General features: G+C 40.2%; 1 protein-coding gene across 2 annotated transcripts in view; it reads right to left on the bottom strand.

The window, feature by feature from the left end:
• The window catches only part of BAP1 (BRCA1 associated protein 1), a 1,282,715-nt gene extending 1,258,963 nt beyond the window's left edge, over nucleotides 1-23,752 (bottom strand). For both annotated transcript variants that reach the window (XM_044078929.1, XM_044078930.1), the window contains exon 1: nucleotides 23,530-23,752. In XM_044078929.1, coding sequence (XP_043934864.1) covers nucleotides 23,530-23,572 — 43 coding nt within the window. In that variant the 5' untranslated portion in view covers nucleotides 23,573-23,752. The remainder of the gene's footprint in view (nucleotides 1-23,529) is intronic.
• Between the last annotated feature and the right edge of the window lie 1,831 nt (nucleotides 23,753-25,583).

The following is a 25,583-nucleotide window of genomic DNA, read 5'->3' as shown; positions in this document are numbered from 1 at the left end:
CTGCTAAATCTGGGAGGCTGTACCTGTAAAAAATCCTTGACTGTCTGCATAGATTTTGCTTTGCCCTCCATTTTCTTCAACACCTCTTCTGCTTTAACACCAAACAAGGTATCATGCTGTAATGGAGCATCTAATAATTTTGCTTTAACATGATCAGGCAGATTCTGTTCCTTTAACCAAGCAAGCCTCCTAATGACAGAACCCATTACAGCGGCTCTGCAGGAGGCCTTAAAAGAATCGAAATGACATTGCAAAGTATGCTTTCCAACTTGTTCAGCTGCATGCAATAAATCCTGCATTTCTTTATTTTTCTGCACATTCAGAATTTGTCAACATTTTCTGTTTAAGCAGTGACATAATGTATTGCTGATATTTAAGCATATGAAACTGACAATTTAAAGCCCTTATAGCCAAGGTAGCAGAAGTGTAAATCTTTTTTCCCATCTGTCCAGTGGCCTGGAATCTCTGTCAGAGGGGGTAGGGTTTTTAGCAGTGGAAGCCTTGACCCCCTTGGGACCCCGAGAGATAGTTTCTGGGTCAGCAGCAGGGTTTTTAAAAAGAAATTTGTCGGAGTCTGGAACCCTGTAGTATCCGTCTGGCTTAACAGGAGCTGGAGGTAAGGAGTCAGGTGTCAGACTGGACTCTGAAAATACATCATCTACAATGTTTAGCACAGGTGGAATAGCAAGGGGCCTGTGCTGAGGCAGTAAAATAAAGTTTCTGAGCCTTTTCTTAGATTCTGAATAATCTTGGTTCTCCCAGTGGAAATGCTCCCTCATGGTATGCAGTGTTTCCCCAAAAGAATAATCCTTAGGAGGAGAAGCTGAGGGGATAGATTCTTCAGCATCAGAATCCTCATAAGGAGGAAGAGAGTATTCCTGATCAGAATCCTCATAAGGAGGAAGAGAGTATTCCCGATCAGAAGAGGAATCAGATGAAATGGAAACCTGATCTGAAGATTCATATTCTATCGCTTGCCTAGGCCTCTTGTCAAGAGAGGGATGAGAACCCCTGATCAAAGTAATCAGGTCTTCGGCCATTTTGAGCATCAGTTTTTTAGGCATGGAGATCTGTCCACGGGGCTGTTGTACTTGTTTCTTTGTCTTTAAAGCTGCTTTAGTCTTTGCCTTTGAAGCTGAAGTAGTTTTAACATACAACTGTGTAGGCCTGAAAACGCCCTCAGGAGCCGATGCCTGCTCAGCGGCTCTGGACCCATCCGAGGGAATGGTTTCCGAAGGTCCAATACCTTGAGTTTCTGTAGGCCTGGTTGACTCCACGTGGGAGTCTGTATCGGTCTGCGGCTCTAAAGTAGCGGTAGTCAGGGGCTGCGAAAGCACCTCACTGAGAACCGGCGACTGGCCTAGAAGAAGCCTCGTCGTCGGTTTTGGACCTTGGATGCCTGTCCTTTTCTTTGCATTTTTTGAAAACTCCAATAGTCGGCTGTTCCGATGGCATTATATAATTAAATCTTCTGCCAAAGTAATGAAATGCAAAATCGTACCGACGCTTAATAGTGCGTTGGTTAAATCTAGCACAAAATCGACAATTAGCAACGTCGTGGTCAGGGCCTAAGCAAGGAATGCAGTAAGAATGAAAATCCTTATGAGAAATTTGCTTCCCACAAGAAATACAATTATTAACTTTTTCTGACATCGGTCTGGAGCAAGAAAAAAAGTTTCCCCAACGGGATACTTAGCTTTTAATGAAGACTTCGGATCTGAAATTCGAACTTGAAAATCTCAGGAGTCGGCCGACCGGCACTTGCGAACTGCTTTTGCTTCGGGCACCGCGCGGCAAGAAAGACTGAAGAAAATGGCGTCGGCTGCATCTTTTATACCCCTGGTGCACTGACATCAGGGAGGAGGTGACAGCAACTGACGCTGGACTTAGACTTTGGAATTCAGGCCGACTGCGGGTAGCCTGCTAGCAGAATAACCCAATTGTAATGACTGCAACAGTGAAACACGATGAACATCACTGTACAGCTGCTCCTAGCTGCTGATGTCTCAAATAATCTTTCCTAGCAGGAGGGTTAAACTTCATTATTTGGAGATCTACACAGTCTTGTGTGTCTGTTTTAAGACAATAGGTTCTAGGGGTGTTATTGTGTGTGTGTGTTTTTTTTTTTTTTTTTTTACGGGTTTTCAATAAAACAATCATCTTGTAAAATGTGACGGGTTCAAACGGAGATGACAAGAAACCACTGTATAAACCAATCAACCTGCCAAACAGTGTGTGCATGTAACAAAGAAGTTGGATATACACATTCAAAAAAGCTGACATGTACAATTAGGTTGGAACAATAATGCCTTATCATAATGACTACGTCATCCATGTTACTTTGTAACATAAATGCCTTACAGGTAGAGACAAAAAGGTAAAAGTATTGAATTGTATTATGAAATGCAGAATGCACAGCAGTGCTGCAGGAGATGCATTTGGAAAGGAGTATGTGAATCTGATACAGAAACGATTTCAGGAGTACGTGAATCTGATACAGAAAGGATTTCAGGAGTATGTGAATTTGATACAGAAAGGACTTCAGGATGGCTATTTCACACAATATCAGGCACAAAGGAAAAGGGATACTCCAAAAGTGAAAAAAAGATGATGACAGACTTGTGGTGGTAAGGAGCTACTGGCAAGGGAGGAAGATTACGCTGCCATGCATTTACATTCCACTAAAAACTGCTGTTGTGCAGATTCATAACATTTTGGGAAAAATAATCCACTTTCAGTAAGGAATATTACTTGCACATGGGGACAAGAACTTGATTTGCAATAGTGAGGATGTATTAGGGGACTTAGAAGGTATGGAAAAAAAGAGGGCGGATTTCTAAAGAAATTTATGAAAATATCTGGTATAGAAGTACATTTTCTAGTAGGAACTCAGAGAATTTACATATATTATTCCCCAAGGTACAATAACCGGGCTAGACTAGACAAACTGTATTTCACAAGAACATGTACATTTAATTAAAACCTTCAACACACATCCAACAGCTATTTCAAATCACATATTAAAAACAAACATTTAAATGCAGGGTAATGAAGTAAAAATGAGATACTAGTGCTTTCCCACCTACCTGTTAAAAAGAGAGGAATTTAAGGAATGGGCAGCAGAAACTATTCTAGAGTTATCAGAGAAGACAGAGATTTTTGTCAAATTAACTATAAAGTGAAAATGGGGCTTACAAGTAGGGTACAATCAGAAGAAAAACAAAGAGATATGGTTAGAACTAAAATGAATTACTCAAGGGGCTGACAAAGGAGTTGTAGAATAAGGGAATATCTCAGAACAAGAAGAGATGCAGGTACACAGTGCTTGGACAGAATAAGTGAATACCTAGGTAACGTGTACAACTTTAGGAAGACTGCTGTTACGAAATGCTTTAATAACTCCAGAGCACAAAAACTTTAAGCACAACGGCTTAAGCAACTGAAAGTAGGAAGGGTTGTCACCAAACTTAGGGAGCCTGTAACAAGGAAAATAACCGCAGATCCTGTAGTGGTACTACAGATATTTCAGAAATTTTTAAGAAAATTTGCATTAAGCAGAGAAATAGTAAAAGCACAAATGGATATATTTATGGAAGACTTAAATATGCCAAGGTAGAAGCAGATGACACTCAACAATTAAAAGAAAGCTAGGATGAGCAGAGATAAAAATGGTGATTTATAATCAATCTACAGGAAAGCCTCCAGGAGCAGATGGTATTCCTGTGAAAGTCTGGAAGTTACAAGGGAAGAAACTGATAAAGATCTGGAAGGTTTTTTCAATAATATTTTAAAAGGAGAGGAAGCACCAACATCTTGGAAGAAAGTTGTGGTGGTTGCAATACTCAAAGACAGCAAAGACCCATCAGACCCAGCTTCATCATTGTTTAAAACAGAAAAGTGTTTCGGTCTATACTACCGAAAAGAATGGCAAAGGAGTTGCCAAAACTGATAGATATGGATCAATGTGATTTTGTGGAGGAAAAGCAAACATTTGAAAACATTAACAGAACAATGATGAAACAGGAGGAAGCAGAATGTAAAAAAATCACTGTTGTTTGTGGGTCTAGATGTAGGGAAAGCATTACACACAGGTAGCTGGGACTTTATGAGTAGGGCAATGGAAGCATTAGCATTCCCTGATACAATAATAATGTTAAAGAGGAGGAAACATGAGGGATCAGATGTAAGAATTAAAGTGGGAGGGCTCCTCTCTGATTAGTTTTGTCCGAACAAAGGAACCAGGCAGGGATATCCTCTTGCCCCTTTGGTACTACCTTCATATTTAGAGTAATTGGCAAAGAAAATAAAAGACACAGAAATTCAAGAATAATTAGTATGGTAAGCAAGACAAATTGGCTTTATTTGCAGATGATATTTTGTACCTAATAAAGAAATTGACATTTCAGTGCTGTGGTACATTTTGAGAAAGTTTGAAGTCTTTTCTGGATATAAAATTAAATGAAGACAAAGACTATGGCTGTAAACTATGCACTCTCACATGAATTGGTCCAACAATACCTATATTTATGGTGACATGATAAGATGAAGTATTTAGGAGTTTGGATTAAAGTCTTCTGTTATGGCAGCTAAGGATATATGGGAGGAAACTAAACAAAAGATAACACAAGAACAGAAACTGGAAGCTCACATTTACGGATATTGACAGCAAAGTACAACAAGTTAAAATGTTTTTAGTCCCTTTAGTTTTATATACAGGTCAGGCATATTTCTTATCAATCAAGAGGAGATGTTTTGGACAATAATTAATAAAGAGTTAAAGAAATTTACATGGGAGGGGAAGAGGGCAAGGATTAAGTAGGATATGTTGATCCTTCCAACAAAAGAAGTGGATTAGGATTACCTGATTTTTAGGGATACCTTACAGCTACTCAGAGAAGGCTCATATATGCAACACAGGCAGAACGTTATAATTCAAAGTAGAAAGGGATGATAATGAAGGTGGGGGTCAAGAAATAAGGAGGCAGTGTGGTTTCGGATGCAGATCCTTAAAAATAATAACAGCCATACAGCACTAAGCCAACATGAGAATGAGAAAATATTCTTTGCCAACAGAGATGTCTGCCAGTAGGAGTACAGAGAATAAGCAAAGGGGGCTGGACTTTATTGGAGAAAATTGGAGAAAATTGGCAAAGGAACCAAGGTATTGGGAGCAAATAACTAGAAAGGGGAACATAACAGAATGCGATGAATCCAAAAAGACATTTGGACTGCAGGCTACAGACTGCCTTCCCTGTCAGGGATTAATGTCACAGTATAGGCAATCAGAAAGGGACAGGGGAATCCTACGTGAAAGACCTACTTTGGTATAATTTTTAGTTGAGTCTAGAACATAAGTTGCTGTTAAAAACAGATGATTATTAAGGCATATAAATACTGCCTAATAATTATAAGACTCAATCAGAGGAGGTTAGGAAGAGAGACAGAATAAGAAATTTACAAGGGAACAATGAGACGATATACGTATGGCTCCCAAGTATATATCAAGTCTAGAAGGTTTAGGTTTTTTGATTGGAAGTGTCTGTATAGGTATTTTGTACCCGAAGCAGACTCCAAAGAATTTTTCCTCAAGTAGATGGCAAATGTTGGAAGTGTCAGGAGGAAGAAAAAGGTAACTATGACCATGTTTTGGGAGTCCAATGAGGTAGCAAAGTTTAAAATTTCCCTGCAAAGTATTCTATGAGAAATACTGGATGAGCAAATGAGAGTAACTAAGGACATTTTTTTTTTTTAGTGGGGATACAGGATCTGAACTGCCTAGACACAGTAATGCCTTTCCAGAGTTTAATTCTGGTGGCTGCCAAAAGCGCAATTTCTAGAAAATGGAAATTAAAAGTCTAAACAAACTGGATTTGAAGTACTGAATATTGTAACACAGATAAAAGAACTGGAAATCTGATCTTTTAAAAAGGGAAGGAGCACATTATATAGAAATAAAATGGAAATTATGGGAACAATACATGTATTGACAGTGCAGTGGTGTAGCGGTTAACGCTGTCACCTCACAGGAAGAGGTTCTCCGGTTCGGTTCTCGGCTGGTGTACCTTCTGTGCAGAGTTTGCATGTTCTCCCTGCGTTCGAGTGGGTTTCCTCCGGGTACACCGGTTTCCTTCCATAATCCAAAGACATGCATCGGGGGCATTTCTTCCTGGGCCTCTGCTGAAAATAGGCTCTGTCCTAGTCGGACTTTCCCAGTCAACAAATGATAAACAAATAAATAAATAATACAATAATGTTCAGGAGGAGAAGTGAGGTTTAAGGGAAGGCAGGAATTGAGTAAATTATGTAATGCTGGACTGACAGTTATTAAAAAAAAACAACATGACGTATAATGTATGTAACTGGAAACATGCTAATATGTTGACGTACAATGTATGTAACTGGAAACATGCTAATATGTTTTTTTTTCTTTTGTGTTAATGTACATCTAACTATATTTTAATTTATATAGTAATAAAGGTATTAAAAATAGTTGTTTTAAAACCACTGCTCTGTGTTCAGTCATGTTTTCTCAACATACTCTAACAGGCACTTTACCTTCTTTCAACTGTTCTTCAACCTGTTGTGCAGTACTTTTTTTTTGCTTCTGTAAATACCGAACTCTTAGAACCCTCTAAGTTCCCTAGATACCTACAGTGAGTATTACTTCATATCTCATTTGCTTTCTTTGTGCAAGGTCATTAGGGCTAAACAGAAAACCCAAACCATCAATGGTGCCCGAGTTAATAATGACCCTTCTCAGTCGGCTCTCACCACGCTGATGAACAAATGGGGCAGCTGACAACCACGGCAAGATGATCAGCAGGGGCAAAAGATATGCTTTCTCAATCTAACACTATTAAAAAACATATGTGTGGCTGCTGTCATCAATGCAGACCTTCCTTCATATTTCCTACAGGGGAACCTTGGCTCCAACCAAAACTGTGTTTTCAATATAACAGTACACTACAGATGCGGCAGAGTAAAATCAACACAAACACACGAAAACCTTTTAGAATGTTCCATCTAAATGTGCAAACAAAACTGATGCCTCAAAGCCTGGATTTTTAAAACAATCCAATGCACTAGTTAATGGTGAAAATGGCTAAAAAAAACATGATCTTCATTTAGGACCAATTCATATTTTCCAAACACGTACAGGTGGAAAAGAAGTAAATACTGCTGATTCACAAACATGAGTATCTCATTATTTTCATTCTAAGTTCGGGATTGTGATCAGACAGCACCGAGAAGGATATCGTACGTGAGAGTATCTCATTATTTTCATTCTAAGTTCGGGAGTGTGATCAGACAGCACCGAGAAGGATATCGTACGTGAGAGTATCTCATTATTTTCATTCTAAGTTCGGGAGTGTGATCAGACAGCACCGAGAAGGAATATCGTACGTGAGAGTATCTCATTACTTTCATTCTAAGTTCGGGAGTGTGATCAGACAGCACCGAGAAGGATATCGTACGTGAGAGTATCTCATTATTTTCATTCTAAGTTCGGGAGTGTGATCAGACAGCACCGAGAAGGATATCGTACGTGAGAGTATCTCATTATTTTCATTCTAAGTTCGGGAGTGTGATCAGACAGCACCGAGAAGGATATCGTACGTGAGAGTATCTCATTATTTTCATTCTAAGTTCGGGAGTGTGATCAGACGGCAGCGAGAAGGATATCGTACGTGAGAGTATCTCATTATTTTCATTCTAAGTTCGGGAGTGTGATCAGACGGCAGCGAGAAGGATATCGTACGTGAGAGTATCTCATTATTTTCATTCTAAGTTCGGGAGTGTGATCAGACGGCAGCGAGAAGGATATCGTACGTGAGAGTATCTCATTATTTTCATTCTAAGTTCGGGAGTGTGATCAGACAGCAGCGAGAAGGATATCGTACAAGAGAGTATCTCATTATTTTCATTCTAAGTTCGGGAGTGTGATCAGACGGCAGCGAGAAGGATATCGTACGTGAGAGTATCTCATTATTTTCATTCTAAGTTCGGGAGTGTGATCAGACAGCAGCGAGAAGGATATCGTACGTGAGAGTATCTCATTATTTTCATTCTAAGTTCGGGAGTGTGATCAGACAGCAGCGAGAAGGATATCGTACGTGAGAGTATCTCATTATTTTCATTCTAAGTTCGGGAGTGTGATCAGACAGCAGCGAGAAGGATATCGACGTGAGAGTATCTCATTATTTTCATTCTAAGTTCGAGTGTGATCAGACAGCAGCGAGAAGGATATCGTGCGTGAGAGTATCTCATTATTTTCATTCTAAGTTCGAGTGTGATCAGACAGCAGCGAGAAGGATATAAATGCGTGAGAGTATCTCATTATTTTCATTCTAAGTTCGGAGTGTGATCAGACAGCAGCGAGAAGGATATCGACGTGAGAGTATCTCATTATTTTCATTCTAAGTTCGGGAGTGTGATCAGACAGCAGCGAGAAGGATATCGTACGTGAGAGTATCTCATTATTTTCATTCTAAGTTCGGGAGTGTGATCAGACAGCAGCGAGAAGGATATCATACGTGAGAGTATCTCATTATTTTCATTCTAAGTTCGGGAGTGTGATCAGACAGCAGCGAGAAGGATATCGACGTGAGAGTATCTCATTATTTTCATTCTAAGTTCGAGTGTGATCAGACAGCAGCGAGAAGGATATCGTGCGTGAGAGTATCTCATTATTTTCATTCTAAGTTCGGAGTGTGATCAGACAGCAGCGAGAAGGATATCGTGCGTGAGAGTATCTCATTATTTTCATTCTAAGTTCGGGAGTGTGATCAGACAGCAGCGAGAAGGATATCGTACGTGAGAGTATCTCATTATTTTCATTCTAAGTTCGAGTGTGATCAGACAGCAGCGAGAAGGATATCGTGCGTGAGAGTATCTCATTATTTTCATTCTAAGTTCGGGAGTGTGATCAGACAGCAGCGAGAAGGATATCGTGCGTGAGAGTATCTCATTATTTTCATTCTAAGTTCGAGTGTGATCAGACAGCAGCGAGAAGGATATCGACGTGAGAGTATCTCATTATTTTCATTCTAAGTTCGGGAGTGTGATCAGACAGCAGCGAGAAGGATATCGTGCGTGAGAGTATCTCATTATTTTCATTCTAAGTTCGGGAGTGTGATCAGACAGCAGCGAAGGATATCGACGTGAGAGTATCTCATTATTTTCATTCTAAGTTCGGGAGTGTGATCAGACAGCAGCGAGAAGGATATCGTGCGTGAGAGTATCTCATTATTTTCATTCTAAGTTTGGGAGTGTGATCAGACAGCAGCGAGAAGGATATCGACGTGAGAGTATCTCATTATTTTCATTCTAAGTTCGGGAGTGTGATCAGACAGCAGCGAGAAGGATATCGTGCGTGAGAGTATCTCATTATTTTCATTCTAAGTTCGGGAGTGTGATCAGACAGCAGCGAGAAGGATATCGACGTGAGAGTATCTCATTATTTTCATTCTAAGTTCGGGAGTGTGATCAGACAGCAGCGAGAAGGATATCGTGCGTGAGAGTATCTCATTATTTTCATTCTAAGTTCGGGAGTGTGATCAGACAGCAGCGAGAAGGATATCGTGCGTGAGAGTATCTCATTATTTTCATTCTAAGTTCGGGAGTGTGATCAGACAGCAGCGAGAAGGATATCGTGCGTGAGAGTATCTCATTATTTTCATTCTAAGTTCGGGAGTGTGATCAGACAGCAGCGAGAAGGATATCGTGCGTGAGAGTATCTCATTATTTTCATTCTAAGTTCGGGAGTGTGATCAGACAGCAGCGAGAAGGATATCGTGCGTGAGAGTATCTCATTATTTTCATTCTAAGTTCGGGAGTGTGATCAGACAGCAGCGAGAAGGATATCGACGTGAGAGTATCTCATTATTTTCATTCTAAGTTCGGGAGTGTGATCAGACAGCAGCGAGAAGGATATCGTGACGTGAGAGTATCTCATTATTTTCATTCTAAGTTCGGGAGTGTGATCAGACAGCAGCGAGAAGGATATCGACGTGAGAGTATCTCATTATTTTCATTCTAAGTTCGGGAGTGTGATCAGACAGCAGCGAGAAGGATATCGTACGTGAGAGTATCTCATTATTTTCATTCTAAGTTCGGGAGTGTGATCAGACAGCAGCGAGAAGGATATCGACGTGAGAGTATCTCATTATTTTCATTCTAAGTTCGGAGTGTGATCAGACAGCAGCGAGAAGGATATCGACGTGAGAGTATCTCATTATTTTCATTGTAAGTTCGGCAGTGTGATCAGACAGCAGCGAGAAGGATATCGTACGTGAGAGTATCTCATTATTTTCATTCTAAGTTCGGGAGTGTGATCAGACAGCAGCGAGAAGGATATCGTACGTGAGAGTATCTCATTATTTTCATTCTAAGTTCGGGAGTGTGATCAGACAGCAGCGAGAAGGATATCGACGTGAGAGTATCTCATTATTTTCATTCTAAGTTCGAGTGTGATCAGACAGCAGCGAGAAGGATATCGCGCGTGAGAGTATCTCATTATTTTCATTCTAAGTTCGGGAGTGTGATCAGACAGCAGCGAGAAGGATATCGTACGTGAGAGTATCTCATTATTTTCATTCTAAGTTCGGGAGTGTGATCAGACAGCAGCGAGAAGGATATCGACGTGAGAGTATCTCATTATTTTCATTCTAAGTTCGGGAGTGTGATCAGACAGCAGCGAGAAGGATATCGTGCGTGAGAGTATCTCATTATTTTCATTCTAAGTTCGAGTGTGATCAGACAGCAGCGAGAAGGATATCGTGCGTGAGAGTATCTCATTATTTTCATTCTAAGTTCGAGTGTGATCAGACAGCAGCGAGAAGGATATCGTGACGTGAGAGTATCTCATTATTTTCATTCTAAGTTCGGGAGTGTGATCAGACAGCAGCGAGAAGGATATCGTGCGTGAGAGTATCTCATTATTTTCATTCTAAGTTCGGGAGTGTGATCAGACAGCAGCGAGAAGGATATCGTGCGTGAGAGTATCTCATTATTTTCATTCTAAGTTCGAGTGTGATCAGACAGCAGCGAGAAGGATATCGTGCGTGAGAGTATCTCATTATTTTCATTCTAAGTTCGGGAGTGTGATCAGACAGCAGCGAGAAGGATATCGTACGTGAGAGTATCTCATTATTCTCATTCTAAGTTCGGGAGTGTGATCAGACAGCAGCGAGAAGGATATCGACGTGAGAGTATCTCATTATTTTCATTCTAAGTTCGGGAGTGTGATCAGACAGCAGCGAGAAGGATATCGACGTGAGAGTATCTCATTATTTTCATTCTAAGTTCGAGTGTGATCAGACAGCAGCGAGAAGGATATCGACGTGAGAGTATCTCATTATTTTCATTCTAAGTTCGGGAGTGTGATCAGACAGCAGCGAGAAGGATATCGTACGTGAGAGTATCTCATTATTTTCATTCTAAGTTCGGGAGTGTGATCAGACAGCAGCGAGAAGGATATCGTACGTGAGAGTATCTCATTATTTTCATTCTAAGTTCGGGAGTGTGATCAGACAGCAGCGAGAAGGATATCGTACGTGAGAGTATCTCATTATTTTCATTCTAAGTTCGGGAGTGTGATCAGACAGCAGCGAGAAGGATATCGTACGTGAGAGTATCTCATTATTTTCACGCTAAGTTCGGGAGTGTGATCAGACAGCAGCGAGAAGGATATCGTACGTGAGAGTATCTCATTATTTTCACTCTAAGTTCGGGAGTGTGATCAGACATCAGCGAGAAGGATATCGTACGTGAGAGTATCTCATTATTTTCACTCTAAGTTCGGGAGTGTGATCAGACATCAGCGAGAAGGATATCGTACGTGAGAGTATCTCATTATTTTCACTCTAAGTTCGGGAGTGTGATCAGACAGCAGCGAGAAGGATATCGTACGTGAGAGTATCTCATTATTTTCACTCTAAGTTCGGGAGTGTGATCAGACAGCAGCGAGAAGGATATCGTACGTGAGAGTATCTCATTATTTTCACTCTAAGTTCGGGAGTGTGATCAGACAGCACCGAGAAGGATATCGTACGTGAGAGTATCTCATTATTTTCATTCTAAGTTCGGGAGTGTGATCAGACAGCACCGAGAAGGATATCGTACGTGAGAGTATCTCATTATTTTCATTCTAAGTTCGGCAGTGTGATCAGACAGCACTGAGAAGGATATCGTACGTGAGAGTATCTCATTATTTTCATTCTAAGTTCGGGAGTGTGATCAGACAGCAATGAGAAGGATATTGTAATCTCATTAGCTGCACCCTCACACAGCTTTCTAAAAAAATAAATAAATAAATCACTTCAACATGTCTGCTCCCATAAGAGCAGTCAGAGTTAAAAAAAAAAAGGTAAAATTAGTAATAAGTAGTTATTGTGGTCTGACGGACTTGGACCATGTAGAAATTCTTGACAAAAAATATATATATTTTTTTAATTTCGTCCTGCAGTGGTCCTCTAAAGACCTCACTAGAACTTCTGAAAGTGCTCAATGCAAAAGTCTTCTTAACAAACTGAAGTAGAGAAGATTTCAGCTCCAGCACTCTAATGTGGTTCAAAATCTACCACCTTGAACATTCTAGGTTTACTCTGGCACTCGAGGAAGGGACCGTTACATTTATACTATTCTTCAGTTACACTTCTACTACAATTACTCCTTCTAAAACTACCCTACATGATGCAGACGACATTATTTATAAGTCAAGGCCAACCAGTGTGCATGTACTAAAATACTTCAAAAAAGGACTCAACAAACTAGTTCAGTGGGTTCAATATTAATCAACTGACACTAAATACCACTAAACTGCTATTGTGTTATTTGTTGTACCTCAAGCACTGTCAAATAGCAAGCCCTTTGTTATAATGGAGCCAAATAAAACAAAGAGAGTCCACTACCTACAACCCCCCCCCCCACACCCCAGAGAATGCCAACTTCTATGCGGTCATTGAGACATGGTTTGAAACCACATAGAACACACTGGCAGTGCAACGTTATAATGCTTTTGACATATACACACGCTATTACACAGCCAATGACTAAAACGTTGAGGTGTCTCAATTTACATCAAAAATATACATACTCCAAGGGTGGTCAAACAGGTTCTTGGAATTCATAAATTCCAACGTCCTGGATCAACTAATCCATTGTCCCACCAGGGGTTCCAATATCCTAGACCTGGGCATTACCAACATGGGAGATAGATTCACCACACCAGTGGTCACCCCCTCATTGGTCAGGTCTGACCATAAGCAAATCACCCTTGACATCCACATCCTACCCCCCCACCCCCCCCAGTAAGGAAACCTCCATAAAAAAAAACTTCTCTAAAGCCAACTTCATGCTACTCAAGTCAGAAGTGACAAATTTCATGGCACCCATGCAGACGGGATCTGAAAGTTCAACTGCTGAACCCTACACTAAGGCACTGTACGAGCACATTCACTCGTGCATGAATCATGCCATCGCAAACAGAAACAAGATGCACTCCTCCAAAAAAAGAAAGCCAATCTGGTGGTCCCCCGCCATAAACAAACGATACAACAGAAGAGGAAAATCCCAGGATGCAAAAAACGCCCTTGCCAGCCTCAGTAAGAAGCTGAGATCCCTCATAAAATCCTCAAAAGCTAGTTATGAAAATAAAATTGCCAAAGATTCCAAAGACAACCACAAGGCATTCTATAGTCATGTCACGAATCTAAATGGCAATGTTCAGATCTGCTCTGAGCTACAACAGAATGGCATTAAATATACTGATCCCAAGGATATTGCCAATATCCTGGCAGATAGATTTAGTGCCTACACCCCCCTCTCACTCCCCTAAAGGGCCCATCTCAATAGAAAAAGATTGCCATATTCCAGTAATCACAGCCACACAGGTAGAAACCACACTCTCCAAAGCTAAAAATACAGCATCCATGGGACCAGATGACATCCCGGGCTGTGTACTACATGAACTACAAAATGTACTGGCACCTCACCTAAGTGTCATGTTTAATCATAGCCTCACATCAGGCTTTGTGCCCACTGAGTGGTGCACAGCTACAGTTATCCCACTCCACAAGGGGGGATCCACCTTGGATCCCGGAAACTACCGTCCCATCAGTCTGACGAGCCTGATCTGCAAGGGCATGGAACGCATTATCATGGAACTTATAAACAAAGACATTGGCAACCTTCAAACATTGGACCCCACCCAGTTTGGGTTTGTGAAGGGGCGATCTGGTCTCCTGAACCTGTCTTCTTCTTTGAATCAGTCTCCAGAGCTGTGGACGAGGGTAAGGCAGTTCATACAGCCTATCTGGACCTAGCCAAGGCCTTTGACACCATCCCCCACTCTGGAATCCTAGATAAACTTAATAAGCTGGGCATAAATCCCTACGTCACTCGATGGGTTGCCAACTGGCTTACTGACAGAACCCAGACTGTAAAAGTGGCCGACTCCAAATCCAGCTCCAGACAAGTGGAGTACCTCAGGGTTCAGTCCAGGGACCGCTCTTGTTTTGCATCTACTTCTCTGAAGTACAGGCCAACACTAAGGGACTCTGCCTAACAAAGTTCGTAGATGACTGCAAACTGGGAGCCATTAATGAATCCCCAAATGATGTGGATATTCTACAAAAGGGCCTTACAGAAACAGATGTTTGGTGCCAGAGCCATGGGCTCAAGCTTAATGCCAGGAAATGTATAGTTTATCCCCTTTGGGAAAAAACATGTGCCCATGAATTATCACATAGGTGGCAGCACACTAAACACCAAAAGTGTGATGAGAGACTTAAGGACACAGGTGGACAGTGGTCTTACCTTCGATAACCACATTGCCACAACAGTCAGGAAATCCTTCTATGTGGCACACCTCATCACTAAGAGCTTTTCATCCAGAAAAAAGGAGGTCATTGTCCCACTGTACTCATCCCTCATTAGACCCATTATAGAGTATAACACCCCGTTTGGTATGTACTTCACAAGACATCTGCAACAGCTGGAAAGGCCACAGAAATACCTCACTAAAAGAATCACAGGCCTAAAGCAGATGCCATATGCTGACCGTCTAAAAAAACTCCAGCTATACTCTGTGGCATATCTTCTACTCAGAGGCGATTTCTACTTAACATACAAGATCATGTCAAACCCTGAGCTGTTGGACATGCTCCACTTAAAGAAATCCCAATCCCTCAGAGCAACATGCTCCAGGAATCTAAACCTTGTCATCACAATGAACAAAACATGCTGGAGGGATAGGTTCCTGATCTAGAGACTCCCCATACTCTGGAAAAGACTGCCCATACATGTCAAGCAGAGCACCTCCTTGGCCCTCTTCAAAAGGAACCTTGATGATTGGATGGGAGATAGGAAAGTCACCCCAGGGATCATGTCAGTTGCCCTGCTAGACAGGAGTCCAGGGAAGTAAATACTGTGGGAAGAAATATCCAGGGAGTTGTTAAGGCTAGGCTTGTATTGGCCCTAGTACCAACCTATGAACTTCTCTACATTCAAATCACCACAGGAAAAATCCCATACCACTTCCTTGAAAGCTAGAGATCCCCCCTCTATGACCAAGGAAACCCATAACATGTTTTTAAACTTACTGAAAACACTCACCATCTAACCCAATACCATATTCATGGGCAACTTTACTTACCCCATTATTAGGTGGGAATTATATATGACACCAAATGTACAGCCACAAAGATTCCTAGATTTTGTAAACAGAAAAACTCTCTGACACCAGATTGCCAGAACCAGATTGTCAATACACCAACCAAAGGTACAAACATAGTGGATCTGCTCTTCACTAACATGGAAGAGTGTTGCACACCCCTTAGTGTAATGTCTTCTCTGGTAAATGTAAGACCATAAAATGGTCTCCTTTGAAGTAAAAATGAACACTGGAATATTCAGCAAATACTCTACATTTAACGTCATATTTTTAAGTGATAATCTGGCAAAATGTCATGCCCCCATAAACCCAGTCTACACTGCTGCCTACATGAAACTTTTCACAGAAACCTTATACATGCATATTAATGGCTGCACAGGTCCAGCTTTACTCACCAGGAAGAAGTACAGAACTAACAAAAAACAAGCCACCCTGGTGGAATCACATCATCAATAGTTTGTATAACAGAAGGTAGAAAATCATGGCAAAAATTAGGAATTGCAGCACCTAGCAGGATAAAAGCACTCTCATCAAATTAAACAAACAACTCAGAGAACAAATAAAGTCTTCCAAAGCCAAATTTGAGGTAAATTTTACCTCCCAAGCTAAGGACAACCACAAGACATTCTTTAGCTATCTCTGCAACTTCAAAAAAGGCAATACACAATTGTGTGTAGAGATTATTGTCAATATACCCACCCACCTATACCAAAGCAAACCTACTGGAACAAACTCAGCTTCAACTTTAGCTCTTTCTCTCCCTCAACCTTCCCTCAGGAGATACCATTAAATAAAACTGCCCCCTGCTATCACTAGGGAATAGGCCCTTAGTGCTCTAAGGATAAGAACACTGCATCAACAGGCCCAGACAATATCCCAGGATGACTTCAAAATAGCATGTCTGGAATCGCCATTTAACTGTAGCCTGCAAACAGGTCTCGTGCCCCGTCAAAGGAGAACAGCAACAGTCATTCTTCTGCACAAGGTGGGCCGTCTACAGACCCACAAGTCTCACTAGTATCATGTGCAAAGCCATGGAAATGATCAATAATGACTTAGGAAACCTCCACACGTTAGACCAATCTGGTTTCGTCAAGGGCAGGTCATGCCTGCTTAACTAGGTGAACTTCTTTGAGAAGGTCACCAAAGCAATGGATGAGGGGAAAACGTTTCACACTGCCTACCTTCACCTGGCCAAGGCATTTGACATAATACCACACTCTGGCATTGCTGACAAACTCAAGAGGTTAGATATACACCTTTGTATCACCCAGTGGATAGCCAGCTGGCTCACAGACAAGATGAAGGAAGTGAGAACTGGGGAGTCTACCTCTAAAAAAAAAAAAAAAAAAAAAAAAAAAAGAGGCCAGTCATAAGTGGAGTCCCTCAGGTATCAGTCCTGGGACTGCTCCTTTTTGGCATTTACTTCTCTGAAATTAAAGGTCAATATCAGTGGCCGCTGGCTGACTAAATTGCAGGCAATTGCAAATTAGGAGCAGTCAATGAATCACCCACTAACATAACTGATCTCCAGGAAGGGCTGACACAGACAAATAACTGGTGTTACAGCCATGTACTAAAACTAAATACATAACAGAATCCTTTGGGAAGTCATCTATCCCTGGTAACTATCTTACTGACGACACACTCCTAAAGGTTGACTCAGTGGGTCCCCAGTAGTCAGAGACTTGGGGAGTACTCTAGCCTTTGACCATCATGTGTCTACAGTAGTAATGAAATCATTCTATGTTGTGAAACTTATAAACACAGATATGGCAACTACGTCCAAGGAAGTCACTGTTCCACTGTATTCATCAGACCTATCATTGAGTACAATGCCCCCTTTGGTATGTACCTAACCAGGCATATTCTACAACTGGAACATTCACAGAGGTCCCTCACTAAAAGAATACAGGGAGTAAGTAACATGTACTATGCAGACCGCCTCAAGGCCCATCCCTCTATTGTCTCCTATAGGCTGTTGACAAGAGATCATGCCTGGCATACAAGGCATTGTCAAGCCACACCCTGATGGGCCTCCTGCATATCTGCAAAACAAACAGTACCAGAATTACCCATTCTAATCTTGCCTGTGATATAAATAAGACCTGCTAAAGAGACAGGTATGTATCCCAAAGACTACCCATTTTCTGGAACAGGCTCCCCATCCATTTGAAGCAGAGTTCCTCCCTAAACTTGGGCAAATAGATGGGGAACAGTACATTCATCCCTGGTTTGTCACCTATGTCTTTAATGGACACAGGCAACCTGTAAATGGTTCATCTCCCGGCCCCTACTTGTCAGCGGGTCATCTCCCAAGCCCCTGATTACACTTAGCAAGGGTACCAGACCTTGTCTGAGATTTAGGATGCATGGCTAGTCTTAAAAAGGCCTTAGTGGTCATTAGCCTAGTAAACTCCTATGAACAAATAACTCAAGTCCCTCAGTATTAACATCTCATCTTTAAATTAAGCCTTAATATTTTTTTTCAATTACACACTAACCTAAAAGCTGATGATGTCAATTACCAACTATGTGTATCCTCTTCCATATCAAACAGGCTAACCTGACAGTCACATCATGCATGTGCTATTTGCTTTCAACAAGGTTTACTGAAACTGTATGCTTTTAGATGTTCTAATTAACAATAATGTGTTTCTTTTTAATATGACTTTTTCCAACAAAAGACTGGTTTGGGAGTGGGTACTCTGGTCACTAACATGTATGCTAATTTAGCACTTTCTATACTCATTTTTGGTCAACATGTGTTTACCATGTTTACTTTATTTGAACATGTGTACACCACGTTTACTTTATTTGTTAATTGACATTTGATTACTGGGAAAGTCCGTCTGGATAGGAGCCCATTTTCAGCAACGGCTCAAGGAGAAAAGCTTCAAAGTATTACAAAACATTTGAAGAACAATAATTTTACAGTCTTCATTTAATACAAAATACAACTACAGTTTTAAATCTTCTTCTTCTTTCAGCTTTTCCCGGTTAGGGGTTGCCACAGCAGATCACCTGTCCGCTCATGATTGGTAGTAGAGTTTTACGGTGTCAAGCTGCCAGCCCAGTGCCCAACCTTCCACAGAAGGCACACACGCACAGACTCATGCCTAGGGCCTATTTAGAGTGTCCAATCCACCTACAGCATGTCTTTTGGATGTGGGAGGAAACCCACGCGACCACAGGGAGGACATACAGACTCCACACAGAAGGCACCCCAGCCGAGGATCGAACCGGAGAACCTCTTGCTGTGAGGCGACAACGCTAACCGCTGCACCACCGTGGCCACCCACAACTACAGATTTAAATAATTACACCAAATTAGACAAGGTGAAAACATTGTTTAAGAACAGATACAAGTTGTGTGACAACGATTTAAGACTTTGAAAAATTTTAGCCAGTTTGTAGAACAATTAAAGGTAAGTTAATATAAACAGGAATTACAAAAAGTGAAAGAAAAGCAGGCTTATGGATTGTTTATTTACAGAGAAAGCCAGGGGGACATAAATTGATAGGTATTTGTTCACATTTAGGGATATAGATTATCCTGGGGTTGAGCAATAACAGAGCCAGCTTTGGGCTAAAGTCTTTCAGAATAGTTTTAAAGGATGGGCAGGAGGGTACTGACCTGATGGGTAGAGACAAGCAGTTTCAGGCCTTAGCAATGCGAGTACAATTACTGATTACCATAAGTGTTTTGCAGACGATATTTTCCTGTTATGTGACAGCTACTCAAGAAATGCTATCTGATTTTGTGATGCGTTTGCAGAACACTACCAACTTTTGTTCAACTTTTAAATGATAATATTCTGCTACATGCACTTCCTTTTTGGACATAGAAATTTCTGTAACTAATAATGAAATTAACAGAAGTATCTTTAGTACGGATGTACAAGCTAATAAGCATTTACGTGTCAACACCATGCATCTTCAAAATATAATGAAATTAACAGAAGTATCTTTAGTACAGATGTACAAGCTAATAAGCATTTACGTGTCAACACCATGCATCTTCAAAATATATACAACAGTATTGTAAGTCACTTTCCATGGGCAAGTAGGCTGCATACTAAAGATGATGAATTTTTAAAGGCTATCAACCAAATATGTGGTCAATTTAAACACAGAAGCTATATTCAGAAATGCAGCAAGTTGGTAAGCAGAGAGCACTTTGAATATATGACTAAAGGAAAACCTTATTTTTTCTTAATTTTTTTCTTAATATTATACAGAAAATAGTGTTCAACAGTCCTCTAAATAATTACACGTTGCAAAATATAATAGATGCACAAAGCAAGTGCAGAAGATAATGTACAAAAATTGGTCTATGCTTACATCAGTACCAGAATTTAAAGATTTGTTTGGCAGCAATCCAACATTAGTATACAAGAGAGAAAAGAATTTAAAACAATGTCTACGTTTCAATTGGACAGACACAGCTCCTAAATGCTTTATCCCATGCATAAGTCCCCTCAAATTATCTATGGTATGATCCCAGTTACTCTCATTAGGGGAAATATTATCGAATATGAGATGGGTACAGCCAAACCAACACTAAAAGGAATAGGTTAAATCAAGCACCAAAAGGGAGACTGGCTAGGTTTAAAATGGCTCGGAGGGGCGGCTAGCCTAGTACTTACCTATAAACCTGTACAAAGATCTGCCCATAATATTGTCTTTGAATGCAAAGGAAGTTTAACTTACTATAATTATCATTTCTGTAATACTATAAGTCATGATGCGATCTTTCTAAACCCAGTTACTAATAAATTATTTTTCAAATACTTTGCAACGCATATTACAGAAAATATTGCACATCTCGCTACCTGTGCAATACATAAATGTTTTTAAACTGGAAAAAGTAATACAAAATTAAAAGAAAGAGTATGTTAACATCAGTCAGATATTAGAAGAAAAATAAATAATACTGCACTTTTTAAACACATAAATGATCAAGGATCTGATCATCAATTTAAATTCAGAGTTATTCAAAAGTCAGTGTTATGAAAGATAATGGTGTTGATTTAGCTGCATATACATCTATTATCTTACATAGGATTTACATCCAAATTTAAAATCTGTTGCCACTATTACCCTATTTTTTAGACTAAGACATAACGTAGTTTAATACACTCTTGTTTGTATTTTACTATGTTTGTTTAATATTTTAACAGGGGGTGCATTTTATTCAAATTTTTTTTTAGTGGAATATATCCACTTATTTGATTGACTATCCGACTAACATATTTATTGTTTTTACAATTTACATGATTATGAATGAATAAAACTGTATGATACAGCAAAGAAATATTAAAGTGTATTTACTTATCTGGTGGCTTGGTGTACCATGTTTTGTCTTTCTGAGAAGGTTACTTCTTTTGGCTGCTGTAATTTGTTTTCTGTAATATGCTCTTCCAATCAACTCTTTACAAAACAAACGCAGGATTCAAACTGCATTAAATGGTATTTGCTACTGTTACTACAGTTGATCATCACACCTCCCTACTAAAGGACAAATACTTCCAAAGCAAAGCAGTGATAGCTCTACTCCTATCCTTCACCTTCAATTAAACAGTAACCACTGTCCCTTCTTTAAAGCCAAGACAAAAATCAAGTTCTCCCATTATTCCATTACAACTGACGAATAACAACACATTACACTTCCAAACCATCCTTCTACCTGGCAAATCAAGCAACAGAACTTTGGAAAAACCTTTCCAGCAAGATGGAACCACCTCCACCTCAATGAACGTAGAAAAGAAACAAACAACTTCAGACAAATTCTACTAGATCACTGTAAAATAATCTGACTACTAAGGGAGAAAATTAAACCAATGTCTTAAGAACTATCGATGGGGTTTGCCTAACACATACCAAAGTATGCAAATAATTTGTCACACCTGGTTATACTGAACATATTCTATAAAACCAACACATAATAAATAAATTTGTACTGCATCTACTACTGACATGTACTAGTAACGATAAATATAACACAATTACTATTCAGGTTTTCTAAATATTAAGGATCTGTTTTCTTTGAGAATTGGTGATGGCTAAAAAAAATTCCCGGACCAACAAACATTCTCAGTAATCAAATATAAAAAGCATACATCTCCTTTCTCCTGCAATAAAGCCTTCATTCTCCCTCTCCCTACAAATATAATCACCTATACCAGTTCATAGGAGGTAGTTACTAAACTAATGGCCCTGGGGCCCTTACAAGTCTAGCCAAGACTTTATCCCCAAAAGGAAACCTTAATCAGAACCTGTCACCCCTGTCAATGAGGAACACGGGTGAATACCTGGGACAAATTTATTGTTTCCCATTCACTCATCAAAGCTGTGCTTGAAGACGGTCAGTGAGGTACTCTGTTTGACATGTATGGGAAGTCTATTCCAGAGACAGGGCAGCCTCTGGGAGACAAACCAGTCTCTCCAGCAGGTTTTGTTGATGTTGCATATTAGTATCAGGCCTTCTGAGTAGGTAGTGCACGAGGAGTTAGACTTATGGGTATGGAGCATCTCTAATAGGGCAGGGTCAGAGATTGCCTTGTAGGCAAGACACACATCACTCCTAAGTAATCTGTATGATACCGAGTAGAGTGATAGAGATTTAAGCCTATCCGCATAGGACAGGTGCTGGAGGCCATGGGCTCTCTTTGTGAGGTATTTCTATGGCCCTTCCAGTTGGTGCAGATGTTTGGAGAGGTACACACCAAACGAGGAGTTATATTCAGTTATTGGTCTAATGAGAGAGAAGTATAGAGAGGTAATAACTTCCTTTTTTTCCTGGATGTAATCCCTTTACTTATGCGATGAACCAAGTAAATGGCCTTTCTGACCACTGCCGCTACATGATGGTCAAATGTGAGGTTATCAACCTGAGTACCCAGGTCTCTCACCACAGGTTGTGTGCTTATGGGTTTGATGTTGATATGGTAATCAGTAGAGACAGTGTTTTTGCTGAATGGTATGACAATACATTTTTTTTGTGTTTAGCTGGAGGCTATGAGTTTGGCACCAGTTATTAGTTGCTGGGAGACCCTCTTGCAGTATGTTATCATTTGGGGAGTCAGTGACAGCACCCAACTTACAGTCCTCCACAAACTTGGTCAGCTATAGGCCTTTTGTCTTTGTCTGTTGCAGACTTTCAGCCAATCTCCTTTCTCCAAACAATAGTCAAGTTCCTCATAAATGCAATTTATGATCAGGCTTCTGACTATTTGAAAAAAAAATGCAATATTCTTACTCTGTGTGCAAGATAAATTACTTTTACATGTACAGCAAACAAAGCTTTAATTGCCAAAGTTGTAAATTATGTCTACTGTAAATTACTACAACTTTCCTTGTACAAGGTTGTGGCTAAAAATGGTCAACGGGTCAGTCCACCTATCCGGTTAACAAACAACAAAATGAACATTATGAAATATGTGCATCATAAAACAGCAACAAAAAAAGAACTTGATCGTACTAATTAATACAAAGGTAGAACAAATACACTACAGTAAGTAATATGTGTACTGAATATCCTTAAAGTGCAAGGTTTATGATTCTTATTAAATGCCTGCCGATTGCTCTGAGCATAAGTATTCATTTTGCATCTCCACTGCAAAAGGTGAATCGTAACGTATTTTAACGGAACCAGAGAAGCACGTTAGACCGTTGTTCAGAAATTCTAAAGAAAGACAGAACAGAAAGGACCACAAACTAAATCAAAGAATACACGTACTAACAGCAGAAAATGTGCCCGATTGCTTTACTCACTTAAAAACGGACTCCCAAATTCATAAAGCATACCAAGTTACTTAACTACCACGGATCCGCAGTACAGAAAGACTGCTCACCTGGATCACTTTCGAGCTCCAGCCAACCTTTATTCATCGTCATGGGGACTGTCCGGGAGCCCGAGGCTGCCCGGATCTACCTCCAGTCCATCTTTATACCCTAAAATTATTTATGAATGTCCAAATATAAACAAAAAGCAAATCCAAGTGTCACACCATTCACCCCAAACACAAGTTGATACTAAACAGCTGTACGTCATTCAGGGACAACTCTCATATGCTACGAACCAGTTCGTCTGCCGTACATCTGGCGCTGTTTATTACGTAAGAAATTGTTGGCTAGTCGCAATCCAGCGCCATGTTGAGTAGGTCAAAGGAGGGTGAATTCATTAGAGTATGGTTTGTAGTGGAATATACAGTTTATTATTTATAGCTGTTGAATAAGAATGTATAGGTACGTGGGTCCCATTTTCAGTGGATTCCCAGATAGAAAAACTCTGAAACGTGTGAAACGCAGAGTTACAGATGCATGCAAGGACACATTTGTGATACCTTGTCATATATATATATATATATATATATATATATATATATATATATATATATAGATACTAAGAGAAGTACACCGTCAGCTGAGGTTATAGAGTTCATGTCTGCTTAAATGTAAACGAAGTTTTGTTAGTACATCAGAGCTAATACAGTAATAGTGCTCAGATTTCCTTGATTTTTTCCCCTGGGTAACATTTTTAATTTTGCAGTAAATCTCCTTTAAACCTGTACCCACCAGCTACATCAAATCTCTACTCTCCAAAGTATAATCATGCTCAGCATCAGTTGACAATATCCCCTCCCTTTTCCTACAGCTAGTAGCTGACCCTCTTGCTCTCCCAGTCTCTGTCTTAATTAACTATTCCATCTCCGAGCCTATAGTTCCTTCCACCTGGAAAAATTCTACACCTTACCTATACGCAAAGGAGGTAACTCCTCAGACATCACCAATTTAAGACCTATCGCTATACTGTCACCTCTCTCCAAAATTCTTGAAAAGTGTATACATAAACAAATCATGCACTACTTACTCCTAGCAAATCTGCTCGCACCCACTCAACATGGATTTCGACCTAAGTGTAGTACTACTACCGCCCTCTTGTCTTTCCTTAACCCTATTTCCCTACCTAGAGATGACAACAAACTTATCTCCTGCCTGGAGCTTTTGATACTGCCTGTCACCCTCTTCTGCAAAAACTAACTAACCTTAACTTCTCACTTACTACGGTTGCATGGTTTGACAGCTATCTCTCTGACCGACTTCAAGCAGTGAAATGGTACTCTGCTGACTCCCCCCCTTCTAGTTAAAATGGGTGTTCCAAAAGGCTCTATCCTTGGCCCATTGCTTTTCAACATCTTTACTAATCTTTTCTACTCTTCATGTCCTCAGTCATCTCTGGTACAATACACTGATGACTCTACAGTCATCACTATTGCTGACTCTCTCTGAACTCATCTCTGCTACATAGGCCTCCTTCAACTGTGTAGAAAACTGGCTCTCAGAAAGCCAACTTATCCTTAACCCCCCAAAAAAACTACTACTTTTTCTCCCTAAAAACCTTAACCATATCAAATCCTCCTTCTCAATACTGTTTCTAAATAACACCCTAATTGAGGTTGAATCTAGCACAAAACTTTTAGGCATCATTATCGATGACCAACTTAAGTTTGACTTACATATCAATAACTGTATCAGGAAAACTCACCTGAAACTAGGTCTCCTTTACTGTAACAAAAAATGTCTCACCAGTGAAGCTAAGACAACTCTCTCTCTCATGCTTACTTCCTACCCAGTCTACAACCTTCAAATTCTCACTAGTCTCGACTGTAGATGGCTAGCCAAATTAGAATCCACCTACAAGATAGCTAGATTTGCTGCCCAACAAACCCATAAGTCCCATCACTGTCCCTCACTGAAACACCTAATCTGGCTTGAATTACCTCATCTGCTCCTTCTCTCTCAGCTCCAGATCATTCACTCAATCCTTTACCAACCTTCCTACTGTCCTACCCTTTCATCGCTCATCTCCCACTATTCACTCATTAGGCCTTTCCACAGCTCCAAT

Source organism: Protopterus annectens, chromosome 7.part1 (genome assembly GCF_019279795.1).
Source record: "Protopterus annectens isolate FY-2018-M chromosome 7.part1, PAN1.0, whole genome shotgun sequence".
Lineage (NCBI taxonomy): Eukaryota > Metazoa > Chordata > Ceratodontiformes > Protopteridae > Protopterus > Protopterus annectens.
This window is presented reverse-complemented; position numbering and strand designations above follow the sequence as displayed.